The 18,922-nt window shown below is 46.9% G+C and overlaps 1 protein-coding gene across 2 annotated transcripts in view; it reads left to right on the top strand.

The window, feature by feature from the left end:
* Positions 1 to 18,922, top strand: part of CPXM2 (carboxypeptidase X, M14 family member 2) — a 254,732-nt gene that overhangs the window by 196,720 nt on the left and 39,090 nt on the right. For both annotated transcript variants that reach the window (XM_078344084.1, XM_035269392.3), the window contains exons 5-6: positions 5,417 to 5,501; positions 6,481 to 6,631. In XM_078344084.1, coding sequence (XP_078200210.1) covers positions 5,417 to 5,501; positions 6,481 to 6,631 — 236 coding nt within the window. The remainder of the gene's footprint in view (positions 1 to 5,416; positions 5,502 to 6,480; positions 6,632 to 18,922) is intronic.

Genomic DNA, 18,922 nt, shown 5'->3' with positions numbered 1-18,922 from the left:
GACCAGGATGGTCTCAATCTCTTGACCTCGTGATCCACCCGCCTCAGCCTCCCAAAGTGCTGGGATTACAGGTTTGAGCCACCGTGCCCGGCCCTGTGTTTTCATCTTTTGTTATTAACCTGTCGAGTGCTGCCAACCAGCCGAGGGTCTGTGAGTGGTTCCTGGGATCAGGCAGCAGGGCTTTCTCCCCCTTGCCTTGGTCCTTCCCAGGACTGATCCACTGGGCTCGGGGCGGGGGGGAAGGGGTCAAGGTTGTATCCTGATACCTGTAGGGTCAGGGTCCCTGCTGGCACATCCAGGCTGTGGGCCGAGCTGTGCTGGGGAGGAGAGGCCTGGGCTTGGAGGGAACGGGTCCCTGAAGATTTCTGGTTGCCTCCTCTCTTCTCACTTTTGTCACCCGATCAGTTTGTGGTTTCTGTACCCGCAAAAATTTCAGGAAGTATTAACAAAAGAAAAATACTCCCCCCTACCACCGCCGCCAAGGAATGGGGCGGGGACAGTGGGGAGGGTGCTGGGCAATGAGTCCCCTGGAAAGGGGGCCTGGCCACGATGTTGAACGTCTCAGGCTCCCAAGTGGCTGGATTTCCCTCCGACCCTCAGACCTGCCCCGGGGCCTGGTGGGGAAAGTGAGGCCTGTACAAGGAAGCGGACTTCTGAGTTGTTGGGGCCAGTGACCCCGTCTCCACGCTACCCCGCCCTTCCCGTAGCCTCAGTGGGTTTTTTTCAGTTGTTGCTGTTATATAGGCTGGAGTGCCGTGGGGCAATCTTCACTCACAGCACCTCCACCTCCCGAGCTCAACGGATTCCCCTGCCTCAGCCTCCCACATAGCTGGGACTGCAGGTGCTCCACCATGCTGGCAAATTTTTGTATTTTTGGTAGAGACAGGGTTTCACCATGGTGGCCGGGAGACTGCTCCATCTCCTCGGGCAACACACCCCGCCAAGTACTGCACCAGAACGCTCACCCCGGGGCCCTGCTCCATGAGATAATGTGAAACTCAACTGTGGACCAAACGCAATAAAACCTCTGTTTGTGAGAAGAAGAAGAAGAAAAAAGTTTTTTAGAAGAAAACATCGGTGAATATCTTTATCATCTTGGAGTAGGCAAAAATGCATTGAAAAGAACAAAAATACTGAAAAGCATACAGAAAAAAACCAGCTAAGATTGGATTATATTAAGAATTTTTCCTCATCAAAAGATACCACAGGCTGGGCATGGTGGCACACACCTGTAATCCCAGCACTTTGGGAGGCCAAGGTGGGCAGATCACTTGAGCCCAGGCATTTGAGACAAGCCTGGGCAACATGGCAAAACCCCATCTCTACACACACACACACACACACACACACACGCACAAATACAAAAATTATCCTGGTGTGGTAGTGCATGCCTGTAGTCCCAGCTACTTGGGAGGCTGAGGTGGATGGATTGCTTGAGCCTGGGAGGTTGAGGCTGCAGTGAACCATAATTGTGCCATTGTACTCCAATCTGGGTGACAGAGCAATACCCTGTCTCAATATATATATATATACATATACATACTACAAGGAGGATGAAAAAGCAGACAAAATTGGAGGAGATGTTTGCAATACATATACTCAACAGAAACTCATATCTAGAATGTATAAAGAGCTCTATAAATCAATGTGAGAGAGACAGACAACTTAATTGAAAAAGGGGGAAAACTTGAGTAGGCACTTCTTAAAAGATAGTATTCAGATACCCAGTGAACACAAAAAATATTGAACTTCATCAGTCATTGGTAAATTAAAATAAAATCAACAATGAGATAAAAGGGTACACCCATCAAGAACGGCTAAAATATAAAAGGAAGATGATATCAAGTATCAGTAAGAGTGTGGAACAACTAGACTCTTATTTATTACTGGTCTGGATACAAATAGGTATAATTAATTTGGAAAATACTGCAGTGAACATAGGTATATGAACATATGTCTACCCTCTCACCCTGTGACTTAGCAGTTCTACTCTTAATGATACGCCAAACAGAATTTTGTATAAATTCACTAAAAGATACATGCAAGAATGTTCACAGAAACACTATTCCTAAGAATCCAAGCTGGAAACACCCAAATCCATTAGCAATAACACTGATAAATAAATGGTGGTGTTTATTCTCAGAGTAGAATAGTAGAAAGCAGTGAGAATGAATAAAGCATAATTATAAGCAACGATAAGAATTGTCGAAGATGAAAGTCTGAAACAAAATGAACAAAGGCTTCATCAACCTATGACAAAAGGACCCATCTATGATCGTGCTTATTTTATTAGCAGTTCAAAGGTGGTAGAAAGGGGAGTTAGTTTCCAAACAGCTAAAAAACAAAGAACCTCTGATTGGCAAGCATTCTATTATGGTAGAATTTTTGGAAGCAGATGAGACTTTCTAATGGGCCTTCAGGTACTTTGACCATCCTTGGTGAACGTCAAGAGGCATAGCTCCCTACTGCCTGACAGAGGAAGTTCCACTCCTATCAAATGGCCTAAAAGCCCACCATGCCCTGGCCCTGCTCTCCTGTCCCTTCCTCTGCTCTCCTGGGGCACCAGCATCCTTTCTGTCCTCCAAGTGCTATGGGCCTTCTTTCTTCCATCTGTGAGATGCTTATCTTCAGTGGCAGAGAATGACAGTATCGGGTAATTCCAGAAAGGAGTATGAAATTAAAAACTGAATTAAACTATGAAAGAAAGCATATAAGGCAAGAATTTGGCTAGATTGAAGGGTTAGGATGGGCTTTTTACAATTTGGTTTACAGTCTGAATAATTTAAAGACGGACAGAGGAGGAGAGAAGAAGAGGAGTTCAGACAGTTGCGACAGTATGTGCAAAGGCCCTGGGGCAAGAGAGGATATAAACAGTATCAGGAATGGAAAGAAAGAACACAGAAAACGCAAGGCAAGCAAGGGTCTCATAGAAAGTGATGAGGATTTTGTTAATACTGAGATAGCACAATACTTAAAGACGACTTAAAATAAGAGCTATTTTAAGCAGGGATGACATGAAAATATTTCATTGGAAAAGTAAACTCTTGACTGCAAGATAGATGGGGGAGCAATTTAGATGCCAGGGGCCTGAGAGAGTGAACTGGGGTGTTGGCAGGGAGGTGGAGAGAGTTGGATACATTCTTGAAAAATGCGGGAGTTAAAACTGACAGAACTTGGTGATAGATTCAATATAGGGGAGGGTGTTAGTCCATCTTCATACTGCTATGGAGAAATGCCTGAGACTAGGTAACTTATAAAGAATAGGAGATTTAATGGATTCACAGTTTCGCATGGCTGGGGAGGCCTCACAATCGTGGCAGAAAGTGAAAGAGGAGCAGTCATGTCTTACATGACGGCAGGCAAGAGAGCATGTGCAGGGGAACTGCCCTTTACAAAACCACCTGATCTTTTGAGACTTATTCACTATCACGAGAATGACATCGGAAGAATCTACCCCATGATTTAATTACCTCCCACTGGGTCCCTCTCATGACACATGGGGATTATGGGAGCTACAATTTAAGATGAAATTTGGGTGGGGACACAGCCAAAGCATATCAGGGAGGAAAAGAAGGTGGGACACCCAGAGTAACACTGGGATTTTGGCCTCTCTGTGGATGGCAATACCCTTCCTGGGGCGGGGCCTCTGGTGGACTGCCATGTCAGCATGTAGAGCGGAAGGCATGAATCTGTTCTTTTAAGGCAAGTTAAATTTGAGATGTCACAGAGACATTATTAAGTAGAGGGGTCACGTAGGCAGGAGGATATGATGTAGCTTTGCAGTTCAGAAGATAGTTCTGAGCCATAGAAACAATTACGATTCAGACCTAAGTAGGGGATTGGTATTCTTCTTATTATCTTTTTAATTTGAGAATTATTACTTGGCTTTCATTTCCTTTTTTCCCCACCCTCTCCTTTTCTTTTTTCTCTACTTCCCTCTTATCGTCTTGTGCTTCTCTTGACTGAGAGGTTTCCTACATTCATCGCCTCTATCTCGGGAGGATATAGCTCCTGCCTCTGTTGTCTCTCTTGCTGTATCAGCCTCAGGCTTTATCTGTTGAAAAACAGACAGCAAAGTGAACTGCAGTTACAAGTCATTTGGAAATTATTTGAATGTGGGAAACAGGTTGCTATTCTGGGTGTTGATAATTGTCCAGGACAAAGGAAGGAGTTGTGGCTGAGCTGCTTTTCTTGTTAAGGCAATGCTAATGCACCTCTCTCCACAGCCCTGGGATAGAACTGGTGACTCTCAGAGGAGGAATGTGGTTTGTGATCAATTCTGGCTTCTAGTAGGTATTCAGACAGAGCTGGTGGGAACAAGAGGGGAGAAGAGAAGGTGTGAGATGAGGGTTTATTTCCAAGCACATAGAAAAGCACCTGAGAATCATTTTCACGACAAGTCAGTCAGATGAACCAGAATCATAGAATGAGCTGTTCTTTCAAAATAAACTCTACTGGGCAGTATAAATTTAAACAGGAAACTCAAAACCTCATTGGGCTAGATCTGAATACTGAGGGCAAGCAGGGCCTACAGTAGGAAAAGGATTCCATACTTCAATGGGCAGAATTTTCTAAAACAAAACAAAACAAAAACTGGTAAGTTGGTGCTTAGTTCCAATGTTTTAAAAATTAAAAGTGGGGGTACTCAGGAAGACTTCCCTGTATTGTTCAACAGCTAATATTATAAACAACTGAGGCAGAGAGAAAAAAAATGTGCAGGTCACTTTTCTTGGCAAGTCTATCAGGTTGGCCTCCACTCTGGAAAGTTAAATTATGGCTGTTTTACCCCCTTCCCCCAAAATTCGTGCAGTCAGGTGTGATGATCAGGGTATAGCTTTGGGTCCAGTCATGACTTGATTCTTTCTGGGGTGGGGATTGTCTGTGTGACTGTGACAGCCAAGTAGAAACCCAGTATCTCTTAGAGACTCAAGATTTTATTTTTGTCATTGGTAAGATCTCATTTGTTATATTCCCAAATCAACTTATCAATCAACATTGTTAGACCAGTTTGCAACCTTTACTGAGATTATTTTTCCGTTAAGCTTCTTGGGTGTGATGTAGGTGTTCAATGCAAAAAGATACATACACATTTGAATATCTTTATGTGTGTGATCAATGGTTAGTGATTACTGGGGGCTAGGCCTTGTTCTAAGTGATTACAGGGTGTTATATTACGTTTACATTACTTCTTTAAGGTTGATGCTTTTATGATTCCCATATTATGGATGAATAAATAGTGGCATAGATGGGTCAGGTAGTTGCCTGGCTGAGGTCACAGAACTGTAAATGTTCTGGAGCCACGGTTTGACCCAGTGCTGTCTACCCCTGGCACCTGCTATCCTTACCTCTAAACCTCTTCATGGAAGAATAAACATTTTAAAGTGTGTAGTCCTAATGATGTTTTATTTTCTCATAGGAGTGACTGGGTGACATCCTATAAGGTCATGGTGAGCAATGACAGCCATACGTGGGTCACTGTTAAGAATGGATCTGGAGACATGGTGAGTCTCTTCCTCCATCTAGTCATGCCTTTGGTGCCTGGCTGGGTGGGGTTTTGCAAAGAGAGGCAAATGTATGATCAATTCCTTGAAGATTTGTGAATTTGTCAACTCAAACCTACCATGAGAGTTTTATGGACAGAGACCCCCCTCCCATGCCCTGAAGCCCAGCAGCAAGTGACACACATTTAGAGCTAATATAAAATTCAGCCTTTACTCCCATTAGGGAACTGGAGGGATCCAGCCTCTTAACGCAATTTGCAAGTTAGCCCTGGAGGTTTCATGCATGAGGCCTGCTGGGGCCCCTTGCAGCTGTTCTTAAGAGTTTCCTAACTTCATTTCATGACCTTGGCCTTCTAGTTCCATGATCAGCTCCAGCGTAGTCAGTCCTGATCCCGTCACTGTCTTCTTCAGATTCTCAAGTGCATATTCCTCGCATGGTATCCAATGTCTTACACAGTCTGACTTGTCTGACTGTGGCCTCCTTTTTCAACCTTATTTCTCATTCTTATCCCCTACACAAAGTCCTGTGTCCTTGTAAAAGTGAACCAGCTGCTCTTCTGCCGGTGAATCCCACGTTTAGGCTTCTGTACTCATTGTCCATTTTCTCTGGATACCCTCTCATCCCTATAGATCTAAATAGCTTTCCTTCAATGCCAGTTCAAACCACCCCTCTTCCCCAAAACTTTGCCTGGTCCTCTCCATCTTCTGAAATCCAAAAGCTCTCTAGCTGTCCCTTTGCCGTGACACCAACAGATTTTTCCTACAGTGTATAATTACCAGAGCCCCCTCCCACCATAGCAACTAGATGGAGGCTCTGAGGGCAGGATCCAGGTCTGAGTCATTTATTTTTTTCTCTTCAGTGCCTAGCACACATTCGGTTTTCCTCAGTAAGGTCTTGTTGAATGAATGAATTCTGACCCTTTATCCCTTGGTAATTAAGCACTAAAAGATTTTCCTTTTCTCCCTTGAGCATAAATAGATATTTCAAGGAAACAGTGAGAAGGAGATCCCCATTCTTAACGAGCTGCCCGTCCCCATGGTGGCCCGCTACATCCGCGTAAACCCGCAGTCCTGGTTTGATAACGGGAGCATCTGCATGAGAATGGAGATCCTGGGCTGCCCGCTGCCAGGTGAGTCTACCCTCCTGTGCTCCCTGCAGGGTGGGAGCACTAATGGAAAACAGATGCCCAGCCAAGGCAAATAAAGATAAACTAAGCAGGCCAGGCACAGTAGCTCACACCTGTAATCCCAGCATTTTGGGAGGCTGAGGAGAGAGGAACATTTGAGGCTGGAAGTTTAAGACCACCCTGGGCCACAAAGGGAGATCCTATGTCCACGAAAATAAAAATAAATAAATAATAAAACTGAAAAATTACCCAGGCATGGTGGGGTGAGCCGGTAATCCCAGCTACTTGGGAGGCTGAAGCAGGAGGATCGCTTGAGCCCAGGAGGTCAAGACTGCAGTGAGCTGAAATCGTACCACTGCACTCTAGCCTGGGTGATGGAGTGAAACCTTGTCTCAAAATAATAAAAAGTAATAATGAATCAAGCAATTATTTACTTGTGTAAAAAAATACATGTCTATTGTAGAATATTTAGAAAACATAGGTAAACCAAAAAGAAAATGAATAAAAATTTCCCATAAGCCCGCAGTGAACAATTGGGCTATGAAAGTCCCGCACCAAGTACAGTTTTGCCTACTGAAATTTTAAGACAATGTGTACAACTCAGAAGTGAGCAAAAAAAAAAAAAGTAGAAATTTGAGAGAATGCATTTGTTTGTCATTGGCGGATCCCATTCCACTGGGTAGTGGCAGTGGGGTAGGAGGTGGTAGAAGTTCATTCTAAACCATTGACATGGTCTTTTTCTGATTCAGTCGCTCCTCTTGGAAGCCTGTGTCTTTGGGTAAAGGCCTACTCAGGTAGTATTCTACTTGCCTTATTTTCACATGATGATATTTGGGGGTAACCTCAGGGTGGCTTGAAAAAAGGGGGTTTGAATTCATCTGTGCCACCTGCCTCTTTGTAATGTCTTCTCTGGACAGTCTTCCCTGTCCTGGCCTTTCAGGGGTTTCAAGCTTGGGCCCAGATGGAGCCTTCAGGCTGCAGCCTCATCTTGACCACACATCTCCAGGGAAGGTGGCTGGCCTGAGATCACCCCTGCAGGGCCTCATGACCTCATGGGGCCTACGGGAGCTTTCATGTTCCTGTCCACTCGCAGTCCACTGTAGGAGATCCATCAGGGTGGTGGGAAAAATGATAGGAAAGACATAAACCTTCTTGGAAGGCTGGGAGATTTTGCAAAAGCTTTGGGAAAGGGTTATTGCTGAAGGCAGCCTGATCCTCTTACCTTGAGCTAATGGCAAAGGGCAGATGACAAGGAAGTGCAAAGGAATTTATCTAGGTAAGTTTGTTTACCTATTTCTCCAGAAATTGATCATCCACATGCCAGACTGCCCCCCACTTGGGAGAGTCGACAATGTTAATTACCCACAAATGGTGTTTGCTCTAGGCTTTTGTCATTAAATCTGTACTAAATAAATGTGAGCATCGCTGGCTTATCAAGGCCACTGCTGGTGCTGCTGCCAGCAGTCCCCTAGCCTCGCTGACAGGCAAAATACCTGTATATGCATACTCTATTCTTCTGCCACTCTGCTGTAGTCTGCGGGACAGACTCAGCAGTCCACCCAGGCCATGGGGACATGAGGAACAGTTATCGCTCAGCCCCCAGACTCTCCAGTGACGCCTTCCCACTCCTGGCCAGTGTGAGGTATGGGCCTGGCTACCTGTAGGATTCTCAGTCCCTCCCAGTACTGCCTCAGGCAGGGTACCAGCTCTGATGCTATTTCTATAGTAACCCCTCTCCAGGGGGTTACTCCATTTAATGCAAGTACAATAAATGAACTTATACTTACAGTAGTTTCGAAGCATATTGGAGGTCATTTAATTGTTTTTCTCGCAATCCCATAGTATTCATGATCTTGCTAGCCAACCACAGATTTTTATAATACAAACTTCATACCGGTGAGAAAGCCTACCTGCTTACCCTCACGCTGGACATGCTTTTGTTTTATATTTATGTGTACTTATCCAATTGTGAATCCTTTTTCATGTCATCAAAACCATTAGAGACGATTTGTCTTTGGGAAGCTTCTCCCCTAGCCTGTGGACAAAAATCCTTGTGTTCAATCTGCCGCAGACAGTTGGAAATTCAGTTGTTTCCAGTCACTGGATTCCGAAAACAATCCTACAAAGAACATTTTTGTTTCTCTGCCTTTCTTTTGTGTGTGTCCACAATTACTTCCTAAAATTAGATTATGATAATTAGATTACGATGAGCAGGAAGACTGTACCCAGGTTCAAGGCTGATGCACAGAGATGTTGAAGCCCTGGTTGATTGCAGGTCTGTGTTAAGAAAAAAAACTCTTTCTGGGTCTGCAAGTGGCATCGTTTTTCCTCCATCTGGGAACCAGAGGGGTTTCAAATGTAAAGTTCTTTGTCTGACCTTCCCGCATGCGGGCTAGGTAGAGAAATCCAGGAAAGCCTCTTTGTTCAAAGGCCTGCCGAAAGCTCTGGGAGGAGGGAGTTCTGCTGGGGGACCAAGTAGCCAAATCCAGTATCAAAGTCAAAGATCAATCACTCCAGAGGAAGTTTGAAAGAACTCCTCTCATTGGACGAGAACATGAATGGGGCAGGAATAACTTCAGGGTTAAAATCCCGCTTCTTCTTACCTATACGGATTCCTCCCTTGGATCCCCTCTCATGGGAGTGTGGGAGCTGTCTCTCTCTCTCTCTCTCTCTCTCTCTCTCTCTCTCTCTCTCTCTCTCTCTTTCTGTCTAATAAATTGCTCTCTGCAAAGCTCTTTGAGTCCCTGATATTTATTTGAAGGGTAAGCTCACCGTGCCTCCATGGCCCCTTTCTCCATTCTTGGAGTAAGAGAGGCCAAGGACCTGGGCACGTCAGGGAACTGGGAGCGTCTTCAAGGTGCCCCTGCTCCCTCCCCTGCTTACATGATCGCCTCCTTCTGTGGCAGGCCGGTGCAGAACTGCCTCAGGACTGGTCACAGCATCCTAGACCTGCTGGGTTCTCCAGCACAGGGTGACTGTGGGCACAGGTATCTTCAGAGAGGCAATTCTGGGCTCTGACCTTCTTGATGCCAGCCCAGGAGTCTTGTTCTCCCGTTCTGCTCAGCATAGCCTTGGTCTGCTTGCTTGAAAAATTAGGGCCATGGCTTTTCTTTGTGGGTAGGAATTCATCTGTTGTTGGCAAAGGGCAAAGGGCAGCCTGCAAGAGTCTCAAGAAATAAATATTTCCCTGTGAAGTTATTCTTAGTGTGTATCTGTTTGAAGATGGGCCCTGGAGGTCCTTTAAACACTCACAAATTCAGGGTTACATTGTGAAATTTGAATTAACGTATGGTCTCAGAATGGTTCTATTTTCCACCCCGCAAATATTGAGGCCAATTTTTTTTTTTCTAGACGTTACTTAGCAGTTTGCTCAGAGGGGAATGGCTGTTCATGCATGCTGCCTGGTGGGGTCATATCCACTGAGAGGGTGGCTCAGGGTCCCAAAATGAGTCTTGCTCATCACCCTGGTGCTGGGAAGATTCCTCTGTAAAAGTTAATTAGGCCAGAGCCCGGGATGACCCAAGGTGATCTCATGGTTGAAATGCTGCCACCCTGAGTCTGCACTTCCCAGGCCTCTCTCTCATGAAACATTCATTTACCTTTGCTTCTGCGTCTCTTTGTTCTGTCCCTTTCTTCCCGCACCGTTTTCCTGTGAACTCTCTGGTGGGGCGGAGGAGGGTGCTGGTGCTTTTTAAGACTCTACGCATAATGTTTCCAGAAATTTTTGAGCTGGAAAGTGAATTACCATATACCATGTTCTATTAATAGGAGATTTAAAGCTCAAAAATAAAAGAAAATGGAGAGTTGTTGTTGAATGGGTGCAGACTGTCAGTTTTGCAAAATGAAAACATTCTGGAGATGGCTGGTGGCTGCACAGCAAGGTGCAGGTATTCATCCCTAATGCACTATACGCTGGAAAAGTGGTCAAGATGGTCACTTTTATGTTACGTGTAGTTTTCCGCAGTTAAATACTTTGGCAGGGTGTGGTGGCTGATGCCTGTAATCCCAGCACTTTTAGGGGGCTGAGGTGGGTGGGTCATTTGAAGTCAGGAGTTCGAGACCAGCTTGGCCAACATGATGAAACGCTGTCTCTACTAAAATTACTAAAATTATCCTGGCATGGTGGTGTGTGCCTGTAATCCCAGCTATTTGGAAGGCTGAGGCAAAAGAATCACTTGAGCCTGGGAGGCAAGGTTGCAGTGAGCCAAGACCACAGCACTGTACTCCAGCCTGGGTGACAGAGTGAGACTCTGTCACACACACACACACACACACACACACACACACATGCACACACACACACACATTAAATAAATCAATAAATAAAAATAATTTGATTGCTATTAAAAACCAGTAAAAGAAAGTCCTCTTTTCTAAGGTTGAATGGACTTGTCCATTTTGCACTGAATATTTATGCTTATCAGAACCTGGGGAGAGCTTCTGAAGATAAAGTTTTAACAATAAAAACATGTGAGTTAAGAACTGTGTCAGCTGACTGGCCAGATGGTCATGGCCTTGGTGATTTTCAGAGATTTTGCTGTTGCAAATAACATTGCATTACACACTGCCTGGTTCTTAAAAGGACCGGGTGAGCTTTGCATATGGTTAACCCATTAGGCTACCGGGTTGGCACTCAGCATCTTAGGAAATGACCTTTAAGATAGAAGGGTGGCAGTGCATGAGCCCCTGGAACTGCCCAGTAGCTTCTATTATGAATGTGTGGGGCTTTGATGTCTTTGGGGGAAGTTGTCACGCTTTCTACCTTATCTTCCTGGCCACCAGGTCTAAGCAACTGTCCTCCCTCTGTATAGCACTGACGTGTCCAGGGTTCTTGGGTGTGACTCAGAGAATCTAGAGATGGGCACAGAGATCTGTGGACAGGAGCCTCTCCCTCAAGCACAGAAGAGCTGCCAAAAGGCACTGCCTGGGGGTCAGTCCTCCATGTCGGCCAGGAGCAGGTGACAGGCTGTGTCCTTTCTCCCAATACGTACATCCTCCCAGCCCATGTTCACTAGTTGATAATTATTGAAAAGCTATTTTAATTGTAAGGCCACACCTGTCTTGCTAAACTGTGATGTTTCAGCCAGCTACCCTATCCCACCATCAAGATGTACAAATTGGAGAAAAGATGGCTGTTGCTCTGTTGGGTCACCATGGGTGCAAGACTTTGTAGGTAAATCGATTTGTTCCCTTCCACTTTTGCTTTCAAAGTCAGGCCTATAGACTGAATACCCTCTTGTGACAAGGAGTAGATCATTCATTTGGGTCCCAGGCCTGGGCTTTTGAAAAGATAGGAATTAGGTAGAGGGCACAAAGTAGCCATTGCCTTCCTCATTCTAGGCCTCCTTTTGCTGAGGGTGATGTTGTCGGTGTCTTTTTGACGGGCATAGACCAGCTCATTGGAGTTGCTGAGTATCAGCTGAGTCCTTCCGATTGCCAAGGCCTTGAAAAGGAGATGAGTTCATACCCCTTTCAGGGGAAGACTGGTGGACAAAAGGGGCATGAGCTTGGGCTCAGCTCGGACCTGGGTGCAGATTCCACATTTGCTCCTCGGCAGCTGTGGTCTCAGGTGGCCTGTGCAAATGTTCTGTGGCTTACTTTCCTGTGGAATGGAGGTAATACCTTCCCTGTAGGGGTGTGGCTGAGTCCTTCAACTTCTCGGATCTCTCCTTCATAAAACACTCAAATAACATAAATGTTCATCACAGTCCTATGGGAAATCCCAAATCTCCTCCTTCCTAGGGTGTCCGGGGGCCCTGGGGTGGCTGCCCAGCTGTCTTCCACCTCCTGCTCCACAGGCCTCCTCCCGGCTCTGCTCTGGGGTGCCTTAGGTCTTTCCTGCCAGTGGCTCTGGGTTCCAGGACAGCAGTCTCCACTGATGCCAATTTGCATGTGGGGGTATTGCAGAAGGTCTGGGGATAACAAAGGGGCAGCCCTGGCAATCAGTGTTTCTCTTCCTGAGTTTTCTTGTCATCCCAGCAAGGGGAACCCATTGCTCACTGCCTTCCTCCTCAGTCTAGCCCACCAGCCTGCCACCCTGGCATTAGAACTGTGCTCTCCCTGGGGAGACTTTCCCTGTCTCTGTCTCTGCTGTGCCCTGGCTTCCTGTCTCTAGGGCTTCTGGGTTGGGGTGGTGGGTGGAATGTCTGGGTTTTTCTTGATAGAGACGTTCTTCTATCCTGGCTAGCTGGCACCTTGTCTTTCAAAACCAAGAGTTCCATGTCCATGAAAAGAACTCTGCCACTCCCCTAGGAAGCAGAAGAGGCTGCTCTTGTTTTGATTGTAAGTTTCCAGCAGCCCCTCCATTCCCAACTGCGGACACTGTGAAGACTAAATGAGGCCGTGTTTGTAGAGCACCAGGGCATGGTTACTGCTCAGTACACTTTATTTTTTCCCAATTTCCCCTTCTTTCTCCTCGCCCTGCCTGAGATTTGGCCATTTTGTTCTGTGGCTGCCTCATTTCTAAGGTCACCAGGCTCCATAGGTGGTGAGTGGATGTGAGAAGATACTTCCTCCCCATAACCCTGTCTTGCTAATGGTGCCAAATCTCTACTTTTCCAGCAACAAGAATGCTGAGGCCTCTCCCTGTGCAGAGGACTCTGGGATTTGACGTTGAGATGCCAGGTCACATGGGGAACCATAGATTTCTCTCCTGTCCCATCTCAAACTCTGGGCCTGGGTTCAGCTGTACAGCAAGAAGCCCACTGCTTGCTGTACAGAAGCAACTCAGTTTGGAAGGATGGCCTCTTGCAGTGGGCATTTGTTCAGGGTACGCCACGACGAACTTTACCAGGCTGAAGAGTGTCCCCCTCAGAATCCATTTTCCCCTCAGAACCTCAAATGTGATCTTATTTAGAAATAGGTCCTTACAGATATAATCAGTCAAGAGGAGGTCCCCCTAGAACCTCAGATGTGATCTTATTTAGAAACAACGGTCTTTACAGGTGTAATCAATGAAGAGGAGGTCATACTGGATGAGCCCTTAATTCAATGACTGGTGTCCTTAAGAAGAGAAAACAGAGACACGGAGGCACACAGGGAGAACACCAGGTGACACTGGAGGTGGAGATCCGAGTGATGTGGCTGTAAGCCAAGGGTTGCAGGCAGCCACTGGACGTTGGAAGAGGCAGGGAAGTACCCTCCTCTAGAGCTTTTAGAGAGAGCATGGTCCTGCTGATGCCTTGATTTTGAAGCTCTATCCTTCAGAACCGTGAGAGCTGTTCTGCTCTTTTAAGCTGCCTAGAGTTGGTGTGCTTTGTTATGGCGGCCCTAGGAAACCAATACTCAGACCCAAAGATGGCACACTCTCGTGACTGTCCTCACCCTGACGATGTGGCTTTAATTACTGTCCCCACCCTACCTTCCATTCTCTGTTCTGCCATGGTAATAGGGTGATAGCATCACAGCTTCAGTTGGACCCCTGTTAGAGGCCTCCTGCGCCCTAGAAAATGTACTTCTTCATAACTGGCCTTTCTTAAATAACTTGATTAAAATGTCCACCCATCCATTCATTCATTTACTCACTCACTCATTCATATATCAAATTCATATGGGGTGCCTATTCTGAGGCAGCTTCTTGGAAATCTGAGATAAGATAGACCCACCTGCTGCCTCTGTTTCTTCTGGCACAGTTGGGGAGACCTGCTTGTACCTGTGTGATGCCTTTATTCCTAGTGAATCCTTCCCAGCAGAGGTGAGATCAGACCTTGTTGGCTGCAGCCTGTCTTTCTGGCAGCAGAAGCCAGCTTCCCTTTACTGAGTTTAAATAAATGTGAGATTTCACTTTGTGGTCCAGCTGCCCAATGTTGATGATCTTGGGAAGCTGTTAAAACAGCCACTCTTGAAAGCTGTCTTTCCTGACAGCTTCCCTGCCAGTCAGGCTGCAGACTGGCTGGGGGCTGTCAGCACAGCAGCATCTGCCAAGGAAGCAGAGGGTTTTCCGGACTTCTGCGCCTGCAGTGGAGAAGCTCCACAATGGGGACATAGGAAATGGGGTGGAAGTTTCCTTAATAAGCACAGAGGATGTGCTGCCCTCTCTGAGGGGCCATATGGGGCAATGGGTTTGATGCTTGTGCTGACATTGATGACCAAGGATCAGGTGGGGCTATGCCTGGGGGTCTGCAGCTCCTGGGTCTCTCTTGGCCTTGCTCTATAGGAACCACCTTGTCATCAGAGCAGCCAGTGGGGTCTGGACAAAGGTGACAGCATCAGACAGCCAGCTCTTTGTGGGAGGGGTTTCTTGCTCAGCTCACATGTGGAGCCAGGCCATCTGTGTTCAGGGTTTGCTGAGCATGTTGGGGCTTAGGGAGGTCACGAGGCCACAGTGGTAGCCTGTTCCTTGGGTGAGAGACTGACATTGTGCCAGGTAAAGAAAGATCTGCTGTGACCTTGCACCTCTGGTGTCCTCAGTGAGCACTTTGGGGCCAGGGATCCTTTTTATTTTTTATTATGTTTTTAATCAAGGTTAAATTCATATAGCATACACTACACCTTTTTTTTTCTTGAAATGGAGTCTTGCTCTGTTGCCAGGCTGGAGTGCATTGGTGCAATCTTGGCTCACTACAACCTCTACCTCCCGGGTTCAAGTGACTGTCCTGCCTCAGCCTCCCAAGTAGCTGGAACTACAGGCTTGTGCCACCGTGCCCTGCTAATTTTGGTATTTTCAGTAGAGACGGATTTCATCATGTTGGCCAGGATGGCCTCGATCCCTTGACCTTCTGATCTGCCCACCTCAGCCTCCCAAAGTGCTGGGATTACAGGCGTGAGCCACCGCACCCGGCCACCTTTTAAAGTGTACATTTTGGTGATAATGTATTCATAATATTGTGCAAGCCCCAGCTCTCTCTAGTTTCAAAACTTTGTCATCGCTCCCTAAAACCTCCCTGCACCTGTAACTGAACAGGGGGTTCATTGCTCTCATCACATGCAGAGTCCAGTGAACAAGAGCGAGGCCTGGTATAAAGAAAGCAGTTACTCTGAAGCCAGCTTAGGGGAAGAGGTGTCTGGTCTTTAAATGTGCTGCTTTGCTTTTGGAGCAGAAAGTGGGCACTTTTAAAAGGGAGGGGAGGAGAATAAACAAGAGTGAGGGGTCCATGCTAGCTCTGATGCCTTCCCTACTGGTTGTTCGGACTGGTGACTGCTGGCACCTTCCTTGACAGGCAATCAATCCACTTGTAACTTTCCAGACTTCTGTTTTGGAGCAGATAGAAGAACTTGCCTCGTAGGGAGTGGTGAAGGGGGAGGTAAAAGGCTGTATTTGCATTTCTTCCTCTGGAGTCTTTCTCTGTCTCCCAGTATGGAAAACAGTGGTGCGATCTCAGCTCACCACAACCTCTGCCTCCGGAGTGCAAGCGAGTCTCCTGCCTCAGCCTCCTGAGTAGCTGGGATTACAGGTGTTGAGCCACCATGCCCAGCTAATTTTTGTATTTTTAGTAGAGACGGGGTTTTACTATGTTGGCCAGGCTGACCTCAGGTGATCCACCTACTTTGGCCTCCCAGAGTGCTGGGATTACAGGTGTGAGCCACCGCTTCTGGGCTGTATTTTGCATTTCTAAAGGGCTCAGTAGGCAGTGGGGAACTGGGGAAATAAGAAAAGAGAGAAAAAAATAATTAAACCATCTCAGAAAAATGGGTATTACAAGCCCATGAGACTCCCCGGTCCCCTCCACCATCCCTAGGTAACCTGAAATCTGCTGTCCCTGTGGTTCTGCTGGTCTGGATGGAGCACTCACAGGCATCCTGAGCCCAAGCTTCTGGGCTGGAGGTGAGCCACCTTCCCAAAAAGGAACTTCTTCCCCAAAGCTGAGCGCCTAATCATTTCAATCAAGGTCCCAACAAGAAGGTAGCAAACAGCAAGCAGAGCAGCCCAAGAATCTTGGTCCCCTTGAAGTCCCAGTAATGGGTCTTGATCTGGGATTCTTACTGTTCTTTTAAGAATAGTCCCATGTACAGATCACCTGAGGTCAGGAGTTCGACACCAGCCTGGGCAACATGATGAAATCCCATCTCTATTAAAAACAAAAATTAGCCAGGTGTGGTGGTGGGTGCCTGTAATCCCAGCTACTGGGAAGGCTGAGGCAGGAGAATTGCTTGACCCAGGAGGTAGAGGTTCCAGTGAGCTGAGATCGCTCCACTGCGCTCTAGCCTGGATGACGAGCAAAACTCCATCTCATAAAACAAAACAAAACAACAACAACAAAAGAATAGTCTCATGTAGTGAGCAGGCGCTTGGTTTAGGGCTCAGGAGCTTCAAGCAGTGGCTGGTGTGGGTGCCAGTGCCAGCAGGAGTGAGGGCGGGATGGTTCTGATGCTGCCAGGGCCACCTGGGGGCTCCTTCCACCTGTCCTAGATCTCCTTTTCCAGTTGTGCCCTTTTCCATCTCTGTCTTCACTGTCACCTGCTCCCCAACATGGCTCACAGCCCAGATGCATGGGGAACCGGCTGTGGCCTCCTCTGAGCCCAGGCCTCCTACTACTCACACTCAAGCCTTAGCCAACCTCCTCTTCCTCCCTCCTCCTCTGAGGGATTGTGGCCCGAGTCTCAAATCACTAGGGTTTATTGGACCAGCTGGAGGGTGTGCCCTGGAAAAACACAAGTCACAGAAGCATCTGTGGCTGTTTTTTTCAAGGAGGTTCTCAGGAGGTTTAGTATTTCTACATTTTCCTTACAAGAAGGGGGTTAGGTTGGCACTGAGACAAATGATGACATCCTTGGGAGACGTTAGTGCCCAGTAAATCTACATTTGACATAAGATAAGGTGAACATTTGAAGAAAAGGGAATAGAGGAAGCAACCTCTTAGGGAGGGCTGAAGGATCTTGTCTTTGTTTGGTGCCTGGGCAGAGAAGCTGTGCCTGGGAAAGATCTTGTCTTTTCAAAGGGCTGGTTTCTGTTTAGCCGATAGGGTAGAAAGCCTAATGATGGGCAGTGAGAGATGGGGTGTAATGAGATGTGTCCCATTTACCATCCACTGTGGTGGTGAACTCAGCTTCCACGGTTTCTCTGGGATTCTCTTGGCCAAGAAGTGGTCCTTTCGGTCAGTTGGGGCTTAGAGCTTTATTTTTATCTCTCACTTCTAAACATCTTGTGGATGTGCATAGGGTCCTGGGAATGTCTAGTTGTTGGCTGTCAGGTGTGGGGCCAATGTCTGCCTGAGCTGCCTGATGCCACAGAGCATATGCTTCATGTTCCAGGGAAGGCAGCTGGAAGCAGGGCCTCTGTCTCTCATCCTCTCTCTCACATATGCCTCCTGAAACAGAATATGAAGAAGAACGCAGCCTTTGCCACACATCTGTCTATGTCTGAGGGTGCGTGTGCTCCTTCCATGAGCCCTGAGTGAACCTCTCATGGTTGGGGGCCTTGCATCTTTCACACTTATTTCCCCAGCATCTCACACTGTCCTTGGCATGTAGCAGCATTCAGTGAACAATGGGATGAAGTCAGTAAAAGCTTTTTGCTTCAAGATTAAAGCTACATCTGCATACATCAATGGGCACTGGCCAAATGTAGGTCATATCTAGCCTAAGATGGGGTTATGAGATCGCTTTGTCATACACTGTGGTCATTAAGACAGCAAAACAACAGGCTGATCAATTAATAATTAAATTTTTAACCAGAAGACATCTGCAGGCAAGCATCTGCCGAGTCAGAGCTGTGATCCTGAAGCAGCTAAAGTGATTTAAGCCGCATAATTAAGTTGTCACGAAAAACGAGATACCAAGCCAGAGTTGCTTGAGCCGGCTGGAGGGGGTGAACAACCGTCCAGACTGCCAGGGACTGAGGGGTTCTCACGACACGACACTATTTAAAACCGGAACGATCCTGGGAGAACCGGTATAAGCTGGTCGCTTTGTTGTTAGGTCACATGTCAGAGTCCCAAGCGCTGTAGGTTGGGAAGTGACAGGTAAATTTGAGTGTGTTCAGAGGAGGAAACCGGGGCAGTGAGAGCCATGGAAACCGTCATGAGGGCGGTGGAGGGAATAGGGGTGTTTAGGCAGGAACAGAGACAACTCAGGGGAGAATACGCTACATTTCTTCAAAATCAGTAGGATCGTCATGTTACCGGTGGAGGGTGTCCAGGCTCTTAACGTCTTAAACAAAGAATTGGACAAAATGCACAAATAAGGCAAGGAAAGAAAGAAGCAACAAAAGCAGAGATTTATGGAAAACGAAAGTACCCTCCACTGGGTGGGGGTGGGCCTGAGCATAGGGGCTCAAGAGCCCCGTTACAGAATTTTCTGGGGTTTAAATACCCTCTGGAGGTTTCCAGTGGTCACTTGGTGTACGCCCTATGTCAA

This window comes from Callithrix jacchus, chromosome 12 (genome assembly GCF_049354715.1).
Source record: "Callithrix jacchus isolate 240 chromosome 12, calJac240_pri, whole genome shotgun sequence".
Classification (NCBI taxonomy): Eukaryota; Metazoa; Chordata; class Mammalia; order Primates; family Cebidae; genus Callithrix; species Callithrix jacchus.
The sequence above is the reverse complement of the archived record's forward strand: the minus strand, read 5'-3'. Positions and strand labels throughout refer to the sequence as shown.